The 20,702-nt window shown below is 40.6% G+C and overlaps 1 protein-coding gene, 1 non-coding gene and 1 pseudogene across 4 annotated transcripts in view; 2 read left to right on the top strand and 1 right to left on the bottom strand.

Annotated features, from left to right (window-relative positions):
• Window positions 1-20,702, top strand: part of LOC135096871 (solute carrier family 35 member F3-like) — a 118,331-nt gene that overhangs the window by 86,676 nt on the left and 10,953 nt on the right. For 2 of the 3 annotated variants that reach the window (XM_063998639.1, XM_063998638.1), the window contains one exon: window positions 11,877-11,961. In XM_063998639.1, the coding sequence (XP_063854709.1) occupies window positions 11,877-11,961 (85 nt within the window). Of the gene's footprint in view, window positions 1-11,876; window positions 11,962-16,561; window positions 17,053-20,702 lie in introns of those variants that run through there. The other variant, XM_063998637.1, reaches the window with a different exon arrangement.
• On the bottom strand, window positions 82-792 carry LOC135096898 (cytochrome c oxidase subunit 1-like; annotated as a pseudogene).
• LOC135096901 (5S ribosomal RNA) lies at window positions 6,325-6,443 on the top strand. The gene has a single exon (XR_010265147.1). It is a non-coding gene; the product is annotated as a 5S ribosomal RNA (ribosomal RNA).

Below are 20,702 nucleotides of genomic sequence, written 5' to 3'. Positions count from 1 at the left end.
TACAATATGGGAAATTACTCCAAAGGCTGGTAAAATGAGAATATAAACTTCAGGGTGACCAAAAAATCAAAATAGATATTGCTATAAAACAGGATCACCACCTCCAGCGGGGTCAAAGAAAGATGTATTAAGATTTCGGTTAGTTAAAATCTTAGTGATTGCTCCTGCTGATACAGGTAAGGATGAAAGTAAGAGAATGGCAGTAATAAAAACAGTTCATACAAACAAAGGTATTTGATTTATTCTTATTCCAAAGGATCGTATGTTAATTACAGTTGTTATAAAACTAACTGCTCCAAGAATTGAGTACACACCAGCAAGGTGAAGAGAAAAAATACCAAGATCAACTGATGCTCCTGCATGGGCAATAGCTGCTGCTAGAGGAGGCTAAACAGTTCAACCTGTACCAGCTCCTCTTTCCACTATACCTCTTATTAGAAGAAGAGTTAAAGAAGGAGGCAAAAGTCAGAATCTTATGTTACTTATACGAGGGAACGCTATATCAGGGGCTCCTTATATAAGAGGGACTAGTCAATTACCAAATCCTACAGTTATAATTGGTATAACTATGAAGAAGGTTATAACAAAGGCATGGGCGGTAACTACAACACTGTAAATTTGATCGTTGCCGATAAATGTGCCTGGCTGACCTGATTCGGCTCGAATAATTATAGTTAACGAGGTTCCTACTATACCAGACCATGCTCCAAAAATGAAATAGCGTACTAATGTCTTTATGATTTGTAGAAAAGAATCATCGTTGCATAATAAGATGGCTGAGAAGTGCAGGCGTTACATTGCAAATCTAAAAACAAGGTAAAAACTTTCTTATTAGGTTCTATAGAAAAATATAAATAATATTAGATTGCAAATCTAAAGATGTGTGGAAACACTGGAATTTAGGATTTCAAAAGATTTATTTTTTTTTTTTTTGGCTTTGAAGGCCTTTAGTTTAATATAACTTAAAATTCTAGGTTAAATATGGAATAGGAAAACATATTCCAAACATATTAATGAAAGTAACAAAGATTAAGATAAGAAAAAATGTTACCAGTGGTTTAATTTTAAGGGAAGTGGTAAATGAAGGAAATGATAATGGCAATATTGGAACAAAGAGACGTAGATAGAAATAAAGAGTAATAAGACTTAAGAAAAAGAAGAATTAAAAGAGAGAAAATTATTATTTTAGAAGAGAGTAGTTGAATTATAATTCATTTAGGTGTAAATCCTGAAAAGGGAGGAAGACCTAAAGATAAGAAATTTATTGGTAAAAAAAAAAGAAGCTTTAGGGCAATCTTCCTTTTGTTTTCAATTATTATAACGGAAATTGATGAAGACTGAGTAATAAAGAGTAAAATAATCACAGAGCCTGAAATAAAGGAGTAGAAGATTAAGTAAATGAGTCATATTATATCACTGATTGATATAACAATAAGTATTAAGATATATGGTTAACTGAAGAGAAGGCGATAAGTTTACGTAGTTTTGTAACATTTAAGCCACCTAAGGCTCCAATTAAAGAAGAATTATGTGCTGCTAAAGTAATTAAGGTTACTAAGTTTGAAGAGTAGGTTAAATAGGGAATTAAAAACAAAGGAGTTATTTTTTGGATTGTTAAGAGAATAAAAGCTTGAGGTCAATAACTTGCGGAAGCCAAAAATGTAACGGAGCTGAAGCCAAAAATGTAACGGACCTGCTCATAATTTTAAAAGTAAAGATATACTAAATAAAGAATAAGAAAAGTCATTCGAGTATATATATATATATATATATATATATATATATATATATATATATATATAGAGAGAGAGAGAGAGAGAGAGAGAGAGAGAGAGAGAGAGAGAGAGAGAGAGAGAGAGAGAGAGAGAGAGAGAGAGAGAGAGAGAGAGAGAGAGAGAGAGAGAGAGAGAGAGAGAGAGAGAGAGAGAGAGAGAGAGAGAGAGAGAGAGAGAGAGAGAGAGAGAGAGAGAGAGAGAGAGAGAGAGAGAGAGAGAGAGAGAGAGAGAGAGAGAGAGAGAGAGAATTAAGATAGTAGATGCTAGAGCTTGAATTAGAAAATATTTAATTGCAGCTTCAGTTAGATACGGGCATAATTTAGTTGCAATGAGAGAAATAAATGATAAAAGATTTAGTTCTAGCCCGAGTCAAGCCCCAAACCAAGAAGGAGAAGAAATAGATGATAAAAGATACCTGTTAGTAAAGTACAGAAAAATAATAGGTAGGAAACTGGAAATGTCATTAAAAAGAGAAAGGTTGAAGCTTTCATTTACGGGGTATGAGCCCATTAGCTTAGTTAGCTTATCTTTGAAAATATTATTTGTTGGTGTATAGCGCACATAAAGTTTTGATCTTTAAAGAAGCAGTGTAAATTCGCTATAAATAATATAGGTATAAGAAATGCATTATTAGCTCTATCAAAGCTACCCTTTTAAGTCAGGCACTATATTAATATAAAAAAGATATTTAAAAAAATCAAATAAAAAGTACTTTAGAAATAAAGTAGTACAAATAAGAAAATGAAAGAAAAAATAAATGAAAGAAAGTGATACATAGGAAAGACTAATTAATATAAGAGGACAAAATATTAAAGTGACATTTCAAGTTTATATGAATAGAATGTGTATTTCTCTGAGTGTTTAGGGATATATATATATATATATATATATATATATATATATATATATATATATATATATATATATATATATATATATATATATATATATATATATATATGCATTTATTTTAATTAAATTTATTTATTAAAAAATATATTAGTTAAGAAAACTGATATAATTAAAGATTCGTATATAATATTTATCTTCTTCTCACTCTAATAAAAAGTAATCTCCGCGGTCTCAGGTCCATAAGCCTTCTGAGGGTTTAGGCCAGCAGGGGCATGGAAAACATCATTGCGAAGAATTTTAATAGGGCGCATGAAGTAGTCAGAGGGTGGAGGAGAGGGAGGAACAAGCCTTGAATCGTCCAAGGTAGAGTTTTTAGCAAAGGTTTGAGCAAAGAGTTCAGCTTTAGAAATAGATGTGATAGCAGTGGTGCCATCTGGTTGAAATAAAGAAGGGAAAGAAGAAGAAGCATAGTTATTGGAGATATTTTTGGATAGATGCCAGATGTCATGAGGGGAGTTAAATCTTGAAAGGTTTTGACATATTCTGTTAATGAAGGAGTTTTTGGCTAGTTGGAGAACAGACTTGGTTTGGTTCCGGGCAGAAATATAAAGTGCATGAGATTCTGGTGATGGAAGGTCTAAATACCTTTGGTGGGCCACCTCTCTATCATGTATAACACGAGAACAGACTGTGTTAAACCAAGGTTTGGAAGGTTTAGGTCGAGAAAAAGAGTGAGGAATGTACGCCTCCATGCCAGACACTATCACCTCTGTTATGCGCTCAGCACACAAAGACGGGTCTCTGACACAGAAGCAATAGTCATTCCAAGGAAAATCAGCAAAATACCTCCTCAGGTCCTCCAACTAGCAGAGGCAAAACGCCAGAGGCACCTTCGCTTAGGGGTATCCTGAGGAGGGATTGGAGCGATAGGACAAGATACAGATATGAGATTGTGATTGGAGGAGCCCAACGGAGAAGAGAGGGTGACAGCATAAGCAGAAGGATTAGAGGTCAGGAAAAGGTCAAGAATGTTGGGCGTATCTCCAAGATGGTCAGGAATACGAGTAGGGTGTTGCACCAGTTGCTCTAGGTCATGGAGGATAGCAAAGTTGAAGGCTAGTTCACCAGGATAGTCAGTGAAGAGGGAGGAAAGCCAAAGCTGGTGGTGAATATTGAAGTCTCCAAGAATGGAGATCTCTGCAAAAGGGAAGAGGGTCAGAATGTGCTCCACTTTGGAAGTTAAGTAGTCAAAGAATTTCTTATAGTCAGAGAAGTTAGGTTAGAGGTATACAGCACAGATAAATTCAGTTTGAGAGTGACTCTGTAGTTGTAGCCGGATGGTGGAAAACTCGGAAGATTCAAGAGCGTGGGCACGAGAGCAAGTTAAGTCATTGCGCACATAAACGCAACATCCGGCTTTGGATCGAAAATGAGGATAAAGTAGGAGGGAACAGAAAAGGGGCTACTGTCAGTTGCCTCAGACACTTGAGTTTGAGTGAGGAAAAGAAAATGAGGTTTAGAAGAGCAGATGGGTTGTTCTACAGATTGAAAATTAGATCTTAGACCGCGAATGTTCCAGAAGTTAATGAAGAAAAATTTGAGGGGGGTGTCAAGAAACTCAGGGTCGTCGTCAGAAAGGCAGTCTGACCTGGGGACATTTGTGGTCCCCTCCCCAGATGGGGACTCCGAGGCCTGTTTGCTTGTCTGTTTCCATATTTGTCTATATGTTTGCTGTCTGAAACGGATTTTCGTTAAAACCTATTTGCCTGTTTGCTTGTCTGTTTCCATATTTGTCTATATGTTTGCTGTCTGAAACGGATTTTCGTTAAAACCTATTTAAGTGAAAGGAATATCATTGATCATCAAGGAATAATGGTTAGATTTTCAGGCGGATCTAGACCCGTGTGCGCCTCCAGAATGTTGCTCAGATTGTCGCGTGGCACAAGTCTGCGGAGAATGTTTGTCACATTCAGTGTTATTGAACGGCGATGACAGAGGTGTGCGCTCTCAGCCTCCTAACTCCTAGAATTTAATCAAAAGAATGCGCATATTATTAAACACTAAGTTCCCACAAGGGTTATTTTCAGAAACCACAGAGATGATTAGTCGGGTTCTGACAATGATTTTTTTCCTCTTTTTTTTTTTTTATCATTTATTTTATTTATTTACTTATTTCTTGATCTGAACCGCACCTGAAACAATATGCCGTGAGTTGCATTGGCCGTCCCGAGTAAAACATTGCAAATTGAGGAGTCGTGGCGCGTCAGCTCAAGACCCAGCAGGTGGAGTGTGTTGTTGCGTGTGTTCCTCGCTGGCTCAATGGGCTCAAGGGCGCCGTGTGGCATGTGAACCTCGCCTCTATTGTGTCTTGCTTGCGAACATCAGGAGTGGATAAAACCGATTCCACAAATGAAACTATTGAACACACACACACACACACACACACACACACACACACACACACACACACACACACACACACACACACACGAATACACACAAATATGCAACAGTTATCGGGTGGTTTTCGATAACACAAAGAGACACATAAGTCATGAATATGTAGTAAACTTTCTCTCTCTCTCTCTCTCTCTCTCTCTCTCTCTCTCTCTCTCTCTCTCTCTCTCTCTCTCTCTCTCTCTGTGTGTGTGTGTGTGTGTGTGTGTGTGTGTGTGTGTGTGTGTGTGTGTGTGTGTGTGTGTGTGTGTGTGTGTGTGTGTGTGTGTGTGTGTGTGTGTGTGTGTGTGAGTGTGTATGTGTGTGTGTGTAATAATAGCAATAATAACAACGATAAACTGCTTATTACGGAGTCAGTAGTGAACATTTACATATAGATTGGACAACTTAACAATGAATAAAGAAATCTAAAGTAAGGCTGTGTGTATATGTGTGTGTGTGTGTCATTCGTTCATACGTCCCTGTGTTGACCGGCCTGCAACACTAATGGAGAGATTAATGAAGTGGCTGACTGGCTGAATGAATAGCGTCTGGAGAATCACCTGTATGGGGAGGACGTGCGTGGATGTTCTATATAAGTGGAAGGCATTTTTTCATAGTGTATATTGTTATGATGCTTCTGATGACCTTGAGTGAGCGGTGATGCTGCCCTTGTTCAAGTGTTTTAAAGTCAAGGTCGAAGTATTGACTGTGTTACGATGAGCAGTGTTGCATTTCCAGGCTTCGTGCACGGGAGGGAAGGTAGTGTTTATGGTGATGATGATGATAATAATAATAATAATAATAATAATAATAATAATAATAATAATAATAATAATAATAATAATAACAATAGTACGTAGCACCAATTCACGGGATAGGCATATCACCATCATCATCATCATCATCATCATCATCATCATCATCATCATCATCATCATCACCACCACCACCAACAAAACCAGCAACACCAACCATATTAACAAATAAAAAAAAACTTGCCATTTGAAAAAAAAAAAAAGTATAAGCATTATAATGTACTATTTCATTAAAAACTCCCTTGAAATCTACAGTAACTTCCAGCAGAGGGTGTTAGAAGTTGTGGAGATCAGAAGTGGAAATGTTTACAATACGAGCCAGTGACACAAGACTTATAGCGTGACTCATAGGCCTGTGTTCAGGAACGCTTTGTTCTCTCACCACGATTATTTTCAAAGCCTACAAATCTGAGCAGCCAAGATCTCCAGACTGTTCCTCCTTTTTTAACGACCACACCACGTTGTATACACCGCTTCTCGTCCGATCAGCGAAGTTAAGCAACGTTGGGTCCGGTTAGTACTTGGATGGGTGACCGCCTGGGAACACCAGATGTTGTTGGCATTCCAACGTTTATCTCCCGTAGTCAGGATGGCCGAGCGGTCCAAGGCCGTTCAGGTCGCAGTCCGGTCTTCCGGGCGTGGGTTCGAATCCCACTCCTGACAATACCTTTATAAATCTAAAATCGCCTTGTGTCAAGGCGGCGTGCTGAGATGGGTAGAAAAGTGGCGAGACAATGAGTAAACAATGAGTAGTAATAAATGGAAAAGCACTTGAGTGACGTAGCCAGCGGGGTGCCATAAGCATCAGTTTCACAGTAGGTACACATTAAACAACCAAACTCTGGTAGGTACAGGGTACGAGAAAGATTTAGGAGTTATAGTTAGCTCTGAACTCCGTCTAGGAAAACAATGCATAGAGGCCAGAAACAGGGCAAATAGGGTACTAGGATTCACTTTTAAGAGTGTTAAAAGTAGAAAGCCGGAAGTAATATTAAAATTATACTTGGCGCTGGTCAGACCTCATCTAGACTACGTTTCCGGTGTGGTTTTGAATTATCAATTACCACTGGACACTGTTCATTAGTTTCTTACCTTTATATAATAGGTAAAGTCACTCTTGATGAGTTTCTGTGGTTTTCAGGTGAATGTCAAAGGTGAACGTATAAAAATAGGTATATTTAGATATATGTACAGAGTTCTGGAGAAGGGTGTGGCGCGTACGGGACAACGGATGTCCTCTGCGTGGTACAGCGTTACACCCTGGCAAGAGACTGCCGGAGCTGGCACAAGGGACGCTTAGCGCCTTCAAAAAGTGCTGACATTAGAAATAGGGGCGGGTTGACCGCACTCACAGTACATGAATATATTCATAATTATTACTCTCTAATTACATAAATAAGGCAAGGGAAAAGCTACTTATAGCTAAGAGTAATACATGCCAAAATACATTAGGGAGAGATTAACTATGGAGAATACTTAGATACTGTAATGTAGGTGCTACCGATTACTTATCGATGGCAATAAAAGGAGTATGGAAAGTTCCATGGTGTGTGTGTGACGTAGGGTGGCGTGATCATATCCGCCCCACCCTTATGCGCCAACACCCACTATTTACACTTATGCATATATGTATACATACACTTATATTGCTAATCAGGCAAGACATTATAAATACAATACATATTATTATTAATTATGTGACACCGTTACATACGCCGTGCAGTTCTGGTCCCCACATTACAGGAAAGATATAGGTCTATTAGAATCAGTACAGAGGATGATGACTAAAAGAATACAGGGGATGAAGAGTATTCCTTACAAGGCGAGATTGAAGCTGTTAAATCTACCTTCTCCAGAGAGACATAGGTAAAGAGGGGACCTGATAGAAGTCTTTAAGTGGTATAAGGGTTATAACAAAGGGGATGTAAACAAAATTCTTAGGATCAGCAACCAGGGTAGAACAAGAAATAATGTGTTCAAGCTTGAAAAATTTAGGTTTAGGAAGGAGATAGGAAGAAACTGGCTCTCGAATAGAGTGGTAGATGAGTGGAACAGACTCAGTAATCATGTTGTTAGTGCTAAGACATTAAGGAGCTTTAAGAGAAGATTAGACGGGTTTATGGATGGGGATGATAGGTGGAAATAGGTAGGTATATTTCATACAGGGACTGCCACGTGTAAGCCTGGTCGCTTTTTGCAGCTTCCCTTGTTTCTTATGTTTCTATATTCTTAATGTAGAAATATTATTATTCTTTCACTAGAACCATGAAGAAAAAAACACTCTAAAAAACACGTATAGCTTCAACTGGAGCTTTTGAAAGTAATGGACGTGCCGCACAGAAGTGGATCAGATTATGGTCCTTATTCTGATGAAGGACCACAGACGCCCTGGTCGCCACTCGTCGCCCTGATGGTGATAATGATTAATAATGTCACCAAGTCAATCTCCACCTGTGCCATCCACCCACCTCCTTCCTTCCACGCGAGAGACAGCCACGCAACCTTTCCGCCCTCGCCAGGATTGATTAATGAGCTTGTGACAGGAAGCATCTCAAGGGAAGGAAAGTGTTCCTGTTACTGATGCTGGTGGTGGTGGTGGTGGTGGTGGTGATGGTGGTGGTGATGGTGATAGTGGTGGTGATGGTGGTGGTTATGGTGGAAGTGATGATGCTTATTGGTGATGGTATTACTTTCTTTTACAGTTATCTACATCTACTACTACTACTACTACTACTATCATTGATTAATGTTGCACAGTGCTTTCTCTTAACTTTCCTTCTTATTGTTCCTTTATTAATTACGTCAGCGGTTGGCCATTTAACTATATCCTCCTCATCCTCCTCCTCCTCCTCCTCCTCCTCCTCTTCCTCCTCCTCCTCCTCCTCCTCTTCCTCTTCCTCTTCCTTTTCACATTCCTTACCTTCTCTCTCAGCCACATTGACATACATGGAAACCCTTCTACAAATTGCAACACACACACACACACACACACACACACACACACACACACACACACACACACACACATACTATCATTCACTCCTGCAGTGCATTTGAAGTTTCTCATGCATCCATTTCCCTTTCTCTCTCTCTCTCTCTCTCTCTCTCTCTCTCTCTCTCTCTCTCTCTCTCTCTCTCTCTCTCTCTCTCTCTCTCTCTCACTCGCTGTATGGATATTTCAAGCGTTGTGAGTTACTTGAAATTGCTGGTGAGGGAAGAGGGAAGGGAAGTTCTTTAGTGACAGAGAACAGTGAAGAGTGCTGAGGGCTGCTGAGTGGCGGGTGGTCAGCGTTGGTCTTTTGGAGAGTTTGTCGTGTAACAGGAGTGAAAGTTAGCAGAGGAAACATGCATATAAAAAGAAAACTGATCAAGAAAAGTGGAAGCGGCGTTAGTTAAAGACTGGAGCGTTCCTCATCACGTCACGGATTCACTTCAAGCGGAAAAAAAAACAAGAAAGGCAAATGATGATGACGAGAACGAGCAGTCAGCCCACGACGCGCAGCTGAAACTCGATAATGGTTAATACCTGCCGTGAAATTAACGTGAAAATTAATTAACGTGAAATTTTGTGCCGCTGCCTCCGCCCTTGACAACACCACGGCTCAGCATCCAGGAAACCTCTCCTATATTACCAATAAAAGACGCTAGGAAGGAAATGCATGCTTGAAGATTGATGTGGCAGGTAACGTTCGTTTAGTAGAAAACACACACACACACACACACACACACACACACACACACACAGTAGGCACAGTGTGTGTCGCAGGTGCCTGCATCAAGCCCATTCGTCTGAGAGCTCCGATAGTCGTTCTTCATGCAACTTAAGAAACTCAGTTAGTGTGGTCTTGGTGCATTAGTGGTGATGGCCCTCGAGAATGTGTCTGGCGAGACGAAGGTGTGGCGTTTGGTGTTATAAGTGTGTGTGTGTGTGTGTGTGTGTGTGTGTGTGTGTGCCTGTGTTTTCATTAGTGTTTTTCATGGAAGCGTCTTTAATCCACGTGTGGTGTGTGTAGGATACAAATGACATTCACGTAGGCAGTGGTTGCATTGGTGAAGCAGAAGGGCGCAGCTGTCAGACGTCATCACCTACATGGAAATGTTGACCAGTGTTTAGAATTACTGGCTCAAGTGACTGCTCTTGTGTCATAGGAAAGGAATTACATCAAGCATCACGAGCAACAGTAACGTTTTCATTACTGCGTGACGCACACTCGTGAAAGACAAACACCTAAACAAGTAGCTGTAATTCCTCACAGACGCCCTGCCCGCCACTCGCCTCCCTGATGGTGATAGTGACGAATAATGTCACCAAGTCAATCTCCACCTGTGCCATCCACTTGCCTCCCTCCCTCCACGCAAGACAGCCACGCAGTCTCCCATCCGCGACAGGATTGGTTAATGAGCTTGTGACAGGAAGCATCTCAGGGGAAGGAAAGACGCGACCTCATATTCCCTGGCGGTTCTCAGTCACTCTCCCCTTTCATGAGTCTGTGATGTGTGGTGGTGGTGGTGGTGGTGGTAATATTTGTTTGAAGTAATATTTGTTGTTAATATTTGTTTAGTAATGGTACTAACTGCCTCTTCAGTCACCTACAGCAACAAGAACAAGAACATTAACTACTACTACTATGCTACTACTACTACTACTACTACTACTACTATTACTACTACTACTACTACTACTACCACTAAAACCACCAGCACTACTACTACTACTACTACTACTACTACTACTACTACTACTACTACTACTAATGATAATAATGATAATAATAATAATAATAATAATAATAATAATAATAATAATAATAATAATGATAATAATAATACTGCAGGTATAAGTCATACATGTAGATAATAGGGGGAGGAAGTTAAATAAGCCTTGGAGAGATGCCGGCTCAATAACGCTGATCAAGAAGGTAGATAACTGGCAGGTTTTCTGGTGAAGCGGATCATTAGATAAAAAAAGTTTTCATCACGTCACTGAACACCACCCACAACACAAGCCTCAAAAACTCGCAGTCTCACCTCAGTGCCTCAAGGTAGGAGTTAAGTTATAGAGGGGCATTAACAGTTGTAATCTGCGAGTCTCGTGTTGATTATAGAGGGATGGGGAGCCTTGTTGTTAGCTCTGGAAGGAAAGGAACTGTCCGTTAACACAGTCAGTTCACGCCTATTATCTACAAAACTCACTGGTGTGTGCATAGAGCTTAAAGATGTTACACTACTACTACTACTACTACTACTACTACTACTACATTACTACTGTTTCTACCACATGTTAACTATTCACCTGTCTTCTATTCTCACGTGAAATATACCTGATTGACTGATTAGCAGACGATTGGGAGAGGTAATAAGGACGATACTGAGAACTGTGTGTGTGTGTGTGTGTGTGTGTGTGTGTGTGTGTGGTCAAGATCCCCTCATCTTGACCCGCGGGACTTGAGTGGGTTTGCATAACGCCATCATCCTGTGTAATACATCTGCCTGACTGCGCTTGTAACGACAGTCCCAGGCTGTTTGTCTTGTGTCCTTTGTGATGTGTTAAGTAGGTCTTCAGAGAGAGAGAGAGAGAGAGAGAGAGAGAGAGAGAGAGAGAGAGAGAGAGAGAGAGAGAGAGAAGAATCATCTATTTGTATATCCATCCATCTATCTATCTATCTATCTATCTATCTATCTATCTATCTATCTATCTATCTGTTTCTTTTCCTATCCTTTCTTTGTACCGCAGTAAATGTAATCCAGGGTAAGGGCGTGGAATGAATGGAGGGAAAGTACTGAATACCTCTCGGCACAGTGACAAAAGATACTTTCTGCTCCAGGAAAATTTAGAAAGTGCCTGGTAAAGTATAGGAAGCGAGTGCATGTTTGGCAGTGCTGCTTCCTCCTGGAAAAAATGCGAAGGGAGAATGTAAGAGAGTGAGAAAAAAAAAAAAAGAAACTGAGAAATACGAGTAAGTTGTCCAACATTCTTTTCCTTTTTGTCCCTCAGCCTCGGCCGCGGACAGCCCCGTGATGGTCAGCCCTCCAAGTGTGCTCATCTTAGCAAGGCCTTCCTCTCCCAGACGACCAAAACGGTGTGTACACGCTGAAAGCAACACCTGCTCGCCCACCTCCCACTGCCACCCCACATCCCACTCACCCACCACTGCACCACTTCTCTCCTTCATAATGATCCACCATTTTTCCTTACCACCTGCTCCACCCCCTCCTCGCCACTCAACACTTCTCTAACAGCCACCTCGCTTCTGAGTAAATTCCACACATGAAGATTCCTCTCTGCAAACGTAAATTGAAATAATTCCCTACATCATAAAGTTCCCCTAATGTAATAACACCTAATGTGTCAACCTAACCCAACTTGATCTAACGTAACCTAATCTAACCTGACCTAAATCTAACCTCGCCTTAGTTTACCTTACCTTACCTTACCTTACCTTACCTTACCTCACTTCACCTCATCTTACCTTTCCTTGCCTAGTTTATCATGAGATCGTAACTTAACACAGTAGTCACTCGCATTTTTGGGAAGAGTTACTTGAAGGGAAATCTTGTTTCGGTGTTTGAATAGTAGAGTCGCCACAGATACTCCAAGCCACTCGCAGCTCACGTCTCTGTCCCCACGTCTCCACACACACACACACACTCATGCCCGTCCCTCATCACCCTCACCACCCACTGCCTGCCACTCACCTGCCACCCTCCGCTCCTCACGATTTACAGCACGTCCATCACCCCTTACCGTCTGTTCCTCTCCTTCATCAAACCCACCTCGCCTCTCAGCCTGTCACTCCGCACTGTGCTCACACTTCCTTATCAATCTGTACCATCGCATTAATACTTTTTTCATACATGACTGGCCTAGATATCAGATTGGATGAGAAGTAACGGGTTCAACTCTGATTAAGCTAGATTTGAAAATGAGATAGGAGAATATTGGTTCTTAAATTGGATGGCAAGGCTGGAATACATTTTGCTACGAGGTTATTAGTTAGAACAATTTAAAAAAAAAGTAAATAAGAGAAGATTAGACAGATTTATGAATGGGAATGATGGGTATTCAAGTATTCAAGTTAATATTACTTAATTTCGAGTAGGAATATATGTTTAAGTCCTAACGGGATTGTTTAGCTACATTACTTTTCCTAAAATAAGTGGAATATGATAATGAAAGGAGACACAAGATGAAACAAGAGTACGTATTACACAAACGTTCTGCTGTTGCCTTTCATGGAGAGAGTTAGGTTGATCCCATTCACCTGCCTTACCTGTACAACACTTACAGCCGCAGTATTAGAGGAAACTAGCTACAGAATAAAGGAAAAGAAAGGCGTGATCTAATGGTATAGTCTTGATCAGAAGTCGAGTAGCACACCGCATTTCTTTCCGTAGTGTTTTCCTTCAATCCCAAGTCCACTGATCTAGTAAGAATCAGTCAGTTATCAGATTTATTTATCTTTCAATTAAATTTACAAGTACATACTGACTTTGGTACACGGCTTGATTTTGTAGACTAGCCCTTCTTTTGAACTTGTCAGCATATCAAAAGACTTACGGTTCAGGATACACATTATGGGGGAATGCAACAAGTCAGGTGACCATAACTACTGTTGCTGGTAGCGGTGGGTATGAATGGCTGCTGGCACGGTGATGTATATGTGCACCTAGTTTGAGTGGACACAAGCATTACACCTGAACTACCACGTGTTGGCTCACTGGCTTCTTACAACTTCTCTTACGTTCTTGTGACGGAGGGTGAAAATAAGAGACCGTCACGTGTTGACTTTCCAGTTAGCGACCCCTTGCACCTTCCCTTACGTTCTTATTACGGGGATAAAACACTTCCGAGTCTCACTAACTCCAAGATAAGGGATCTCGGAATTGACAATGGAGAGGACGATTGAAAGGGGACGACGGGTACTGACTCCGCCTCCTCCTCGTCGTCTTAATGAGGCTTATCTATTTACTGAGTGGTGTAGGGGCGGGTCACGGCTGGTCCTGAGGGCCGCGGCTCACTGTTTCATGGTTACCGTATCCCATATTTGCTTTCAACACCATTGCCAGTTTGGTCTCTCTCTCTCTCTCTCTCTCTCTCTCTCTCTCTCTCTCTCTCTCTCTCTCTCTCTCTCTCTCTCTCTCCGATTAATGGAGGTGAAGTGTATATTGTGTTTAGTCATGAATGTAATATTTATCATGCTTTTAAAAGATGATGTGATGTTAAAGCTTTCACGTGTTTGTCAAGAGAATATTAGTAAGTATTTTTCTATCACTTTCTATTTATTTTATATAATTATTCTGCTTATCTATCTTTTTTTTTCTGCGTATCTGTTGGTCTATTTATCTTACCTATATTTTTTTTTCTGCGTATCTGTTGGTCTATTTATCGAGATCTATCTATCTATCTATATCAGCCTATCTATCTATGTCTACCTATGTCTTTCTATCTATCTATCTTTCTATTTGTTTATCTATATCTATCTCTAAATGTGGCGTGTATCGTTTCCATTACATGTCGTAACAAAACCTTAGACGTTGTTTCCAATTCAAGGCCACGTAGCGCACACCATCTTCTGCTAATTACCTGATCAAGTTTTAATGAATACGTGGAGAAATTTCGTAAAGGTGAATTAATACGAGGATACTTAGGACGTGACGGTGAGGCCCGAATGAGTTTGTTCCTGCCACACGCTCTCAAATATAGAGGGCTTATAGTGTACAAGTCAGGAAGCCCTTATCGTCTTAATCCTCTGACACCTGTAGGAGTTGTACATTTATTTTCACTAGGAAGTTTTACTCATCAAAAATTAAGCTACAGATACTAGAAAGCCTTACTAGATATTCAATGGTACCTTTTTCATGCGAGTCTTGTCTTTAAAATCGGTGTCTAAACTTATGCCAGACTGTAATAAGCTGAGAAAAAGTTGTAGCAGTCAGAGTTAAGGCTTCACTTGGCAAGTAACCTGAGTGGACTGTAGGAGAGAACTGTCACTGCTTCAACGGGAAAGTCTAACGTAAACTTGGAGCGTCGGTTTGAAGCTTCGATCTTAACTAATGCGAAACACAGTTGGAAGCATTTTAGCATTTGCAGCAACACAGGGATCACATTTTCAAACATTTCCTGATTCAAACATTTCCTGATTAGTTTCTATGAGGCCCTAGTGGAAGTTATTGAGGTTTTCAAGAGAGTTGTCGTAATTCTAATGATAGTTCAACCAGTATTCTGTACCATCAATAGGAAAAACATCCTTGGTAGCTCAACTGATCATCTGTGCGGCCTTAGAAAACAGCTCGTGTAGAAGCGCAGGCCGTTTCAAATCACGGGTTGGTGACACGAAAGTGAGAGCTGAAGTAAAATTGCACACCTGACAAATAGCCTGATTTTTACCTTTAACAGTAATATTTCTTTATTAATTCACAGCAGCTCGTCGTTGTCTTACACATGTGGTATGTGTGTGTGTGTGTGTGTGTGTGTGTGTGTGTGTTGACTGGAACCTAGAAGTGGCGTTATCAGGATCTTACAGTTATGGATCTAAAACTCGGGTGCAGTCAGTCATCAGTAACATTCCCGTCCATCAAATTATCCTTTTTATGATTTCTCTTTCCAGGAGTGTAAACTGTATTATAGGAAGCAGGATTACAAAAACATCAAAACACGCTTTGTACTTTCTGAGAAGAAGCAACAGTATCATTCGCGTTCATCAATTTATCCTTTTTGTTCTCAGTCTCTCCAGGAGTGTTTGTAAAATATTATGGTAAGGAGAATTGCATCGTACCTTCTAAAAACCCCAAAATATTGCATGAGCGTTTTGCTTCCTGATGTCTTCCTCGTAAATTGTAGTATAAAGGAATGGGGGACAAATCACACACACACACACACACACACACACACACACACACACACACACACACTCGCTCCAAAGACTATCGGTGCACGGCATGATCGACACTTTTAAATTGACCGTAGTATTGTATTCAGATTACGCAGCCAAGATGGAAAGGATCAGTGTATGGGAACTTCTACACTGTATATAGTGATTCGAAACGTGTGGAATGAGACTGTCGAAATACATCCCTACCTATACATGAAGGCTGGCATCTCAGCACTTCTTTCCCAATACGTATCGTCACTGGTCTCGAAATGTTTATTATAGAGTATGCACCGATACCTTTGTGAAGCGAGTGTTCCTTCTGAAGCCTTGAAGCATTACATGAATCTCTGGCTTTTTAGAGATGCCTTAATAAACTGTCTTATGTGAAGGACTGAGCGCTTATCGTAATATATACTTCCTGTAAACGTGAAAAGCTTACGTGAATGGCTCTCGGTCTCTTGAAACACTACATAAATCACTGGCCTTCGGAAAGTGTCGTCTGTGGTGAAGTATTAAGTGCCAGTCCTCCCTGAAAACCTCAAAAGCTAACGTGAATCGCTGTCCGTATATTCTGAAGCCTTGAGATATTACATAAATCACTGACTTCCGGGAGGTGCACTCGTACATTGTCTTGTGTGAAGGAATGAGCGCTTATCCTCACGTGCGCCCTCTGAAAACCTCCAAAGCTACCTTCAAAAGCTGGCGGTGTATTCTGGGGATGAAAACATTGAAGGCGCACTCATACAAGGTGAAGAATTAAGCACACATCCTCACACGCCAGGATGAATGTTTCGCTGTGTACTCTGGGGATGGATGCAACTCGCGTCAAGGTGTTCTCTTTCCAGAATAACCTTGAGTCTTCATAATTAATAAGCCCCGGCTGGGAGAGATTCAGCTGCCCCACTGCCCTTTACACTCCCGCCGCCAGCCACTCTGTTGTGAGCACCATGGACGTGGGCACTGCTGCCAACGTAGGTGTGGCTGTTGCTTCCTGACTAAACTAAAGTGCTTTTCTGAAACACGACATAGTAAACACCCAAGTAAACCTGAACACATCGAAGACAAACGAAAGAAAATTAAGTTGACGAAAAATTTTGCGGCATGTGGAAGCTTTAAATGCCGTGAATGATCCCTGGCCAGTGCTCAGCGCTGTGTTTACATCCCCACGCCACCATGCGATCTTACCTCTTCGTTCCCCTGATCAACCCCTTCGTACCCAAACCCCACGGAGTGTACGTTGTCCTCCAGGAACTTCAACCGAGAGTCCGTGACATCTCCGCAGGGCGCTCAAGGACTAAGGTAAATACTACGCTGGCCACACTCACGCGCCGCCAGCACCTCCAGTCCACGAGGGTCACACGGGTTGGTGATTAGGTGATGTTGAGGCGTGTGAAGGTTAATGTTGTAATGAGGGTGCTACGTTTTTGTTTTTCGCGCTTAGGTAAGCGCGCACACCCACAGGAACACAGGATAAGATGGAGAAGCAGTGTACTGGTTTGTAAGTTTGTAAAGACAGGATTTTGTAAGTAATGTAGTCATTTTCTTTGTTGTTGTTGTTGTTGTTGTTGTTATTGCTCTCCTCCCTTCTCCTCCTCCTCCTTCATCACCTCTCCACGTCCACACCTGCACGCCAAGAAGGCACTCAAATAAAAATATTGTATAAAAAATGTGCGTGTGTGTGTGTGTGTGTGTGTGTGTGTGTGTGTGTGTTTAAGGGCGAGTGAAGGCGATGATTTAGAGTGTTTTTAAAGTTCATGTGCTGACCATTACCACGCAGGAATCGCTCCTGGACAGGGTGTTGTCAGAGTCACTCAGCAGGCGCGGCGTGGTGTGCCGTCATGAGGAAGCCCGCCACTGAATAAAGAACGGGAAGGCACTCAGAACGCATACTTCACCAGCCTCGGAGGGAAACTTCTGCCGGAGGAAAATTTGAGGGAACCGAACCTCCAATGAGAAGCCCGAGGAGAGAGAAAGAGAGAGAGAAAAAAAAAAAAAAACACTCAACATCCTCGGTCTGTCCTTTACTTATAATCTGAACTGGAAACTTCACATCTCATCTCTAGGTAAAACAGCTTCTATGAAGTTAGGTGTTCTGAGACGTCTCCGCCAGTTTTTCTCACCCTCCAGCTGCTAACTCTGTACAAGGGCCTTATCCGTCCATGTATGGAGTATGCTTCACATGTCTTGGGGGGGGGGGGGGGGGTTCCACTCATACTGCTCTTCTAGACAGGGTGGAATCAAAAGCTTCTCGTCTCATCAACTCCTCTCTAACTGACTGTCTTCAGCCTCTCTCTCACCGCCGCAATGTTGCATCTCTAGCTGTCTTCTACCGCTATTTTCATGCCAACTGCTCTTCTGATCTTGCTAACTGCATGCCTCCCCTCCTACCGCGGCCTCGCTGCACAAGACTTTCTTCTTTCTCTCATCCCTATTCTGTCCACCTCTCTAACGCAAGAGTTAACCAGTACTCTCAATCATCCATCCCTTTCTCTGGTAAACTCTGGAACTCCCTGCCTGCTTCTGTATTTCCACCCTATGACTTGAATTCCTTGAAGAGGGAGGTTTCAAGACACTTACTCATGAATTTTTTATCACTGTTTTGACCCTTTTATGGGACTGGCATTTCAGTGGCCTTTTTTTTTTATTGGATTTTGTTGCCCTTGGCCATTGTCCTTCCTACATAAAGAAAAAAAAAAAAAAAAAATATATATATATATATATATACTCGTATATATATATATATATATATATATATATATATATATATATATATATATATATATATATATATATATATATATATATATATATATATATATATATATATATATATATATATATATATATATATATATATTTTCCATAAGGCAAAATTTCCTTAAAACTTTGTTTTACATATGCCTTTTTTCTGAAACCTGCGTATAATTGCTACTTTATTCTAGATTTAGACCAGAAGTATTGGAAACACATTGTCGTTGACTTACAAGCTCTCAGCATCACATGGATAGATGGACAGAGACGTTGTATCACACCATTAGTTAAAAGTGCACTCTCTCTCTCTCTCTCTCTCTCTCTCTCTCTCTCTCTCTCTCTCTCTCTCTCTCTCTCTCTCTCTCTCTGTACCATATGTAGAAAATGCAGTATGTCTAGAAGCGATAGTGATGTCATCAGAGATAAGGCGTGGGAACGGAAGTTGGAGACAAACGACAAATATCGTACCGCTGTTTTTTTTTTTTTTTTCTTTTCGTGCTGGTAACAGATGATCCTGCACTATAACATTCCATGAATACACAAAGGGGATATGAAATGAATTACTTAGGCCAAAAACAAGAAAAACAGGAGTGTAGTTACACTGTGGGAAATGTAGTGAAAAGCCTTTGGCAGCAGGTTTTTAATGTGGCTGGTGACACAGGTATAAGCATTATATCAGCGCTGATACCATGGCCTCATCACGGGAATTCATTAACACTTGTTGTATCAGCGCTCATGTTATGGCCTCATCGCGGGAATTGATTAACACTTCTAGCAGTTCTTCTTACTTTATCTAGCGAGGACGTTTGTGCACAGGCTGGGAACGTATCCTGAACAAAAAAAAAAAAAAAAGGTCTTCTGCTGAACTGACTGTCATATGATATGATTTAAAAAAAAATCTACTGTTTTTGTAAAAGACCAAGAAAAAAAAAGTGAGTGACGACGACAATTATTATCCTCGTCATCTTTTTTGGGGATTACGTTTATTAGACAGTGATGAAGAAATTGTATACAGTGAGAATGCAAATGTGGATAATGAAGGAGAGGATCTATTTGCTAGTGACGATGAAAATAAAGGAAGTAATGAAGGAAATTATTCACAAGCATTGGCAGAAGCAAGTAATGCTCAGTATCCTTACCTTTGTTATGCATTAGGTTGAGGTGACTTTCCTGAAGAAAATGAAACAAGTGAAAGTGATGATATGGAAAGCGACGTTGTACTCACCAGTGACGGTGAAAGCGAAGTAAGTCATGAAGAAAGTGATTCTGAAGAAAATTAAGAAAATGATAATGCTAACACTTACGTGCAAACCCATGATGTGTCCATACATGATGGCGATGAAAACGAACAAAATGATGGTGACAATTAATCACACAGTGACGGACTACATCATTATCTTCGTCATCTTTTTTTTGCATCAGGTTTAGAAGGCAGTGATGAAGAAAATTAAGGTAATGAAACTGTCAGTAGAAAATATTATCGAAAACTGGCCGGAAACACGTTTAAAGACTAACTACTAACCGTTCATTCCACACAAGTGAGCATTCTGCTGCAAGGCGAGGGAGAGGCATGCAGTTAGCTAATTCCTAAGAGCAGAGTGAAAAGACTGATAAAAGACCGCAACAGAAGCTACATCGTGGCGGACACGAAGGTTGAAGACAGTCAGTTAGATGACAGCTACCTGTTCATTACATCATACATCATTCCAACTGCAACTGCCAAGGTAAATATACCACAGTGTATATTTTGAATTTTCTGAAATGCAAGGAAGGCTGAAACAATTAATTTTATGTAATTATACAAAATTTTTCTGTATACATAGTCAATTTACAGAAGTGTCTGGTTACGTGTCGTACTTGATCCCGTTCTCTTTAGTTTTCACATCAATAGAAAACGGCGGAAATTTAACGTCACTGCCAGCTACGGAAAAACGGCACCACTGTGAAGGAGGATGTGACGCACTGGACCATGTTTATGTATTAATTTAAATTACAAAATTTTTCAACATTTAGTATTTCCTTATAGAAGAGTAACTTTTCGTGTCATAGAAAAAGTATAAGGGCTTTCAAAAATATTCATACAGTTTTTAAGAAATAGGAGGAAAGACGAGTATGTCTCGCAGAAATAGCCATTTACCATTGTACTGTAACAGTGCGACACCAGACATGGCCTCAAAACGAGCCAGGAAAGCTCCAGT

This window comes from Scylla paramamosain, unplaced genomic scaffold (assembly GCF_035594125.1).
Source record: "Scylla paramamosain isolate STU-SP2022 unplaced genomic scaffold, ASM3559412v1 Contig8, whole genome shotgun sequence".
In the NCBI taxonomy this organism is placed as follows: domain Eukaryota; kingdom Metazoa; phylum Arthropoda; class Malacostraca; order Decapoda; family Portunidae; genus Scylla; species Scylla paramamosain.
Note: the sequence above shows the minus strand (reverse complement) of the source record. Positions and strands in the feature narration are given on the sequence as shown.